General features: G+C 41.6%; 1 protein-coding gene across 1 annotated transcript; it reads right to left on the bottom strand.

Moving 5' to 3' along the window:
* Window positions 1-460: 460 nt before the first annotated feature.
* si:ch211-221j21.3 (uncharacterized) lies at window positions 461-5,427 on the bottom strand. Its single transcript, XM_066666508.1, has 5 exons — window positions 5,320-5,427; window positions 4,997-5,132; window positions 3,902-4,039; window positions 1,887-1,949; window positions 461-1,332 (listed from the first exon to the last, which is right to left on the bottom strand). The coding sequence occupies exons 2-5, from the start codon at window positions 5,075-5,077 to the stop codon at window positions 1,300-1,302; spliced, it is 315 nt and encodes a 104-aa protein (XP_066522605.1). The 5' UTR covers window positions 5,078-5,132; window positions 5,320-5,427; the 3' UTR covers window positions 461-1,299.
* Window positions 5,428-6,105: the final 678 nt, after the last annotated feature.

Genomic DNA, 6,105 nt, shown 5'->3' with positions numbered 1-6,105 from the left:
AGGCGGCGTGAATAGGCCGCCGCTTGTCAGAGTCGACGGAGGGAAGACGCTCATGTAAGATTGAGTAGCTCCGCTGAGGATTTAGATACAGATAATCAGACTTGTAATTAGCAGTGCATTTAGGCATGCTACTGGAAGACTAAAGCATAGCTTACGCTCTGTGTTTATGAACTGAATTCATAATTAAAAAGTTTATTTCATAACGGTTATAACTCATCTATAAACCTGCACCTCGTTTCATAATATGTGAAAGTTTGCAGTTATGCATGGAGGCATTATAATGCTCTGAGAGCAATGTGTGGATGAACTGTGCAAGAACAAGTAGTTTGGAGTGGCACAGCACCACCTGCTGTTGTTTATGGAAAGTACTACAGTGAAACTGCATGCGGATTTAGATTTAAAAAGGTCCAAAAGCTAAATAATTAAAGCACTAACGACAGTTTTACACAAATTAGGGTTTATGTAAATTGTTACATAATTATATTGGGTTAGAAAATATAGGTTAATTACAAGAGGACTGACACAACTGTCCCATTTAAATCTTCACATCTTAGAAAATAAAAAAGGGGGGAAAAAAATAACAGGAAGTGATTCAGTCACAGTCATTGTTTGTGTAAAAAAAAATGAAAAAGGGTCCTTGTTCAAACAGAATAATTGTACACGGTCTTATAAAGATATCAGTGTTAACCACAGGAGTGATTTTAGAGGGAAACAAATCTTTGAACACGTACAAAACTATAGAGCAAGTCAAGAAATGTCTTCAGTTAAAAAATTACCAACACTTGAAATGGCAAAGAAACATTAGCCCAAAATATATCCATTTTCACAAAAGAAATCAGCTACAAACTTATGAAAATAAAAAAAAATCAATGCATGGTAAACCCCCAAAAAGTGCATTTGTACTAATTCCATAATAAATTCCCTTAGTTACAGTGATAATGTAATATAATATGGCTTTATGTTAATCATGATGAGTTCATTTCCCTTAAACTACACTGTAGTAGTATCCAAATGACCATTCAGATTGAATGTATGAATATGAAATTAGCATCTGTTCCGTGGTCAGCCCTTCCATTAACACAGCAGTCATTTGGGTGGCTACTATACACTACAGGTGACGTTACTGTAGAGTAATACAGTACTTCAGAGTAATAAAACAAGGATAAACAAGGCACGAGGTGTGCTGTGATATGAGCTGGACAAAGTGCAGGCTGCTCCTCCTCCTCCTCTCGCTGTGCTGCCCGTTCCCTTCAGTCTCCTTCCTTATTCATCGTCTGGAAGACCCAGCTGACCTCCTGATCAATACCTCTGCATGATATGATTTATATGGCCCTGAGAGACACACATGGAGAAAACATTGATGTGACACGGGTCACCTTTCCCGCAGCAGCGGCGTCATTTCCCACATAATGTTCATTAACCCTTTGCAAATTGATATTCATATATGCTGACTTCTGCTAAGGTGGATCTGAGGGGGCTGGCTCTGAGAAAGGCCGCTGGCTGCCCCCGCCTCCAGGTAAACAGCTCGAAAACGTGTACTCCTTTATCATCGGGAGCACGTATCGATCAGCCGAAAGGGAGACATTTCCAAAGGCAATCTCACTGCGGTCAATAAAGCTGTGGGGCATGTGGATGAGCGGGTTGGAGAGCGTACGGATCCCAAATAAAGTGTAAACTTTGCAGCGAGTATGTTAGGGCTATAGTCGCACAGCGGACAGGCCGTGGAGCCTCTGACCTTGTAAATGAGTCAAGAGACATGAAGGAGGAACTGCAAGAAAGACAGCTTTACACAGTCCCTCAAATGACGTTTGTAGGTTTCTGTGACAGAGTCTGTGAGGGACTGAGTGAGGGTTAAGACCTTATATATATATGATTAGACCTCTCACCGACTCTCCTGCCATGCATCTTGGGCAACACTGTTGGGCACCGCCATTCTGAGCTGCCAGCCCCTGTAAGAAAGACAAGATTCAACGTCAAATACAATTAAATGTTAGTTTAAACACGTGAAGTGAGGCTTGGCCTGAGGTTTTCATTAAAACAGAAAGCATCATTGTAATCTCAGCTCTTCAGTTGAAGATTTGTCATTCTAGATGTAATTTCACATGTAGAACTTCAAAAGTAATTTAAACTCCGGCTCCAGTCATTCATTAAAACCCTAAAAACCCATCTCTGTTCATCAGGATGATAGATGAGATCTTATTTTTAAAATCCTCTACACATCTGAATTCACTGAGTGTGACTGGGACTATGAATATGTAATTAGACCTACACTCTGTCCACCCACACATCCTGTACTTATCTGCTACTTCAAAGGCTTGACCCACAAGTTGATGGGATTGGGTCCTCAAGTTTGTGATGTAAGAAACCATAGCTGTCTGAATCTGCTTTTTGAGACACTGCAGATGAGCTCAGCCTAGGAAATGATGGTTTATTTTATTCACTGTATGTTTTCTAGTGTATAAACACCACCACGTGGACATGTTACAATGATTGTTATTGTATTTTAGATAATAACTTCAGCTGTTTTGTGTATGTGACTGATATTTAACAAAATTCATGCATTCATTCATTGTCTCTAGGCGCTTATCCAGTTCAGGGTCGCAGTGGGTCCGGAACACACCCTGGAGGGGTCGCCAGGGCAACACAGACACACCACACTCCTCATAGACAGTCACCCGGAGGAAACCCACGCAGACACAGAGAGAACACACCACACTCCTCACAAACAGTCACCCGGAGGAAACCCACGCAGACACAGAGAACACACCACACTCCTCACAGACAGTCACCCGGAGGAAACCCACGCAGACACAGGGAGAACACATCACACTCCTCACAGACAGTCACCCGGAAGAAACCCACGCAGACACAGGGAGAACACACCACACTCCTCACAGACAGTCACCCGGAGGAAACCCACGCAGACACAGAGAACACACCACACTCCTCACAGACAGTCTCCCGGAGGAAACCCACGCAGACACAGGGAGAACACACCACACTCCTCACAGACAGTCACCCGGAGGAAACCCATGCAGACACAGGGAGAACACACCACACTTACATGCATATTTATTTCTGCATCTGCATCCTGTTTGTATAAAGCTGTGATCCGGTTTAGAAGGTACATGGCAGACTAGGGTCTGATTCCCTGCTTGTGTAACCACACCATACCTATAGGTCTCCCTTAATGCTACATTCTCCTACATCGGTAACATGATTAAAACTCTTAAGAAAGAAAAATAAACACAGACCAGAGTGTCTGCAACATGCTGTAACTTATTTTTCCAAAAGGAGAAAACTGAAGGGAGAGTGGCTGTGCAATTTTGCCAGTGTTTAACCATTTCACAGTTTCTGAGAGTCTCTGTTTACACTAAAAAAAACACACCCAACTAAATCTCCACCACAACTTTGATGACACCTGTGTATCGTACGATGTATTACACCACAAAGAAACAAGAAAAGCCTTGGTAGCACACTTAATGTCCGTTGTTTAAGTAATGCCCCAATCATCAGGCCGCACCAGACGTAGTAGTTTCTACACTCTACTTAAAAACGTAATAACAGACCGTCTTTCCTTGTAGATTTAATTCAGGTGCTCAGTCCAGCCAGTCTACCCCTAAAACTTACATAAGCATCTTTAGGAAAAGTTGTGAGCATCAGTGTGAACACCTGCCCCTAAAGTATTTAACTGAAATCTCTTCTTCTTATGATGCTCTTTTAAAACAAAAACAGCTAAATAAACTCAGTGGGGAGCTACTGTGTTACGGCGATTGGAACGCACCCTCTGTAACTCGTGTACGTTGAGTGCACTTTGTGCCAGTGACTCACAGCTTCTGGAGTGCACTCTGATCACTGAAAAACAGGTGGAAAGAAAACAAGCCAACGTCAAGAATCCTACCTTACTGGAGGCATGCTGGCTGATGTTGTTGTCCTTTAGAAGGCTGACCTGCTGGGTCTCCCATGTGTCCATTGGGCTCGCAGTCAAAGCACCACATTCAATCTGGACACAGCTTTCCAGTCCATTGCACACTCTTTTCTGACAAATCCACAGAAAGAAAAAATTGTGTGTTTATGTGGTATGGAAAACAAGCAAAATACGAACAGCACAAACAAAGCTCCTCGCATGGACTACAGCACTATTAGCCCACACACTCTGATGTAGCTTATTTCTGCTAAGAATAGTTTTGTCAGAGAGCCATTGCCTTTAAGGTCAGTGCAGTATCTGGGCAGATGGGGACCAACCAGAATAAATGACCTCTAACAACTGTGGTTGTTAAAAGGGCCTATTGCCGCGGTGGGTCCAGAGCCTACCTGGAATCATTGGGCGCAAGGCGGGAAATCACCCTGGAGGGGGTGCCAGTCCTTCACAGGGCAACACACACACTCACACCTACGGACACTTTTGAGTCGCCAATCCACCTACCAACGTGTGTTTTTGGACTGTGGGAGGAAACCGGAGCACCCGGAGGAAACCCACGCGGACACTGGGAGAACACACCATACAGTCCTGCTCAATAACTGCTTGTTTTGTATTGTAATGTCCCATAAAAACAATGCCTTTGCATAAACCTGTGTTTACAAGCCTACAGCTGTGTTGATCTGGCCATTCATGATGAAGTTATAAGGAGTGTTTCTGCCTAGAGTGCGTCTTAGATCAACCACAATACAGGGCAACTTAGAAGAACAGAGGTCAATGTTTAAAAACACACTTTAATCCACAGTTTACTTACTTGTGTTTATTAGAAAATGTTTATCTAGTTAGTACAGTGTTACGGCACATTTAATATTCATTTTATTTGTTCAAATATGTGAAAATGTCTGGATAAAGGTGAGTCATCTTATATAGAGGTAACATGACTGGTTTGGTACCCAAGGTTAGCCACATATCAGTGATGGACCTCAAGGAAAGTGGAACTACCAATCTTGTAGGACATGGCCAGAGATGTTAAGCCAATGAAAGGTTTCAAATGGTTAAGTAAAAGCTTGTATTTACCGGTTGGTAGTCCCACGCTTCGTGGTCTCCCTCTCGGCCTCTTTTATTATGCAGAAGTGCACTTACATAATCCATGGACATGATGAATGAGTGGATTCCCGGAGGCGCCCTAGGTCTTATCAAGGACAGATTATTTCTTCCATAAACAAAAAAACAGCAACGTTAACCCCCTGGAAAACCTTATAAATCCCTCTAACAATGACAAGACACGTTAGAAAACCCCCGTCATTAATTTAACCTAAAATAACTAGACCACAAAATGTATTAAACCAGCATTTATCTCATAAGAAATCCTTAAAATATTCTGTATGAAAAAAAGGCACCTATATCCAATACAAAACGCCCAAAATAAACGGTTAATTCAGCTCTGTATAAAAGCAACGTCCACCCGCCTTCCGCCGTCGTGAAGTTTTCTCCTTTTCAATTTTTCCTGTTGTGCTCGTGTTTCGTGACAGACAGCCCGGTCAGCCAATCAGGTGCGAGTAGCGACCGTTAAAGGCGGGATCACCATGTCTATATCGCATTTTCATTGGTTGAGTTGATTTTTTGCGCCAAATCCGGGTTAAGTTTAACAGCGATATTATAATACCGTATTTACACAGGAATTCAGTGTCTCTGATAATAATATGAGCTCGGATATATGACTTAGTAATTATTAAATATTATGTTGATATATACATAACGTCCGTTATTTTCAAATACTTTAAATCATACCATTGGCACGTTTCTTATCATACTGGCATAACATTTTGAAGTTACTGTAACATTGGTAATATATACATTTATTATATAAAATATTAATGAGGATATAAGAAATTAAGCAGTGTTTCCCAAGCCCGAGGTACAGTGCCCTGCATGTTGTTTTTTCCCATATTTTACTGGGTTTGGCTTCACAAAAAACATCAATATATCTGTTATGGAGCAAGCATCACAATAATCTCTCACACTATCGTCTGTCTGTCTCTACTACGATGCTTTTGGGAAAATTCCAATGGCCTTTGTGTAATTAGAGCAGTGAAAATAGTATGAAGAATATTAAAAGCACTCGAATTTTAACGTTAAAAACTAGCATACAATGAGAGTCGCTATTTTCATTAGTTTATGAACGA

This window comes from Hoplias malabaricus, chromosome 3 (genome assembly GCF_029633855.1).
Source record: "Hoplias malabaricus isolate fHopMal1 chromosome 3, fHopMal1.hap1, whole genome shotgun sequence".
Taxonomy (NCBI): Eukaryota; Metazoa; Chordata; class Actinopteri; order Characiformes; family Erythrinidae; genus Hoplias; species Hoplias malabaricus.
The sequence above is the reverse complement of the archived record's forward strand: the minus strand, read 5'-3'. Positions and strand labels throughout refer to the sequence as shown.

Coding starts and splice junctions, on each gene's coding strand:
- si:ch211-221j21.3 (XM_066666508.1), bottom strand. CDS start 5,077: ATGTCCATGGATTATGTAAGTGCACTTCTGCATAATAAAAGAGGCCGA. Junction 4,040..4,996: donor AAGCGTGGGACTACCAACCG/GTAAATACAAGC, acceptor TGGATTTGTCAG/AAAAGAGTGTGCAATGGACT. Junction 1,950..3,901: donor GCCAGCATGCCTCCAGTAAG/GTAGGATTCTTG, acceptor TCTTTCTTACAG/GGGCTGGCAGCTCAGAATGG.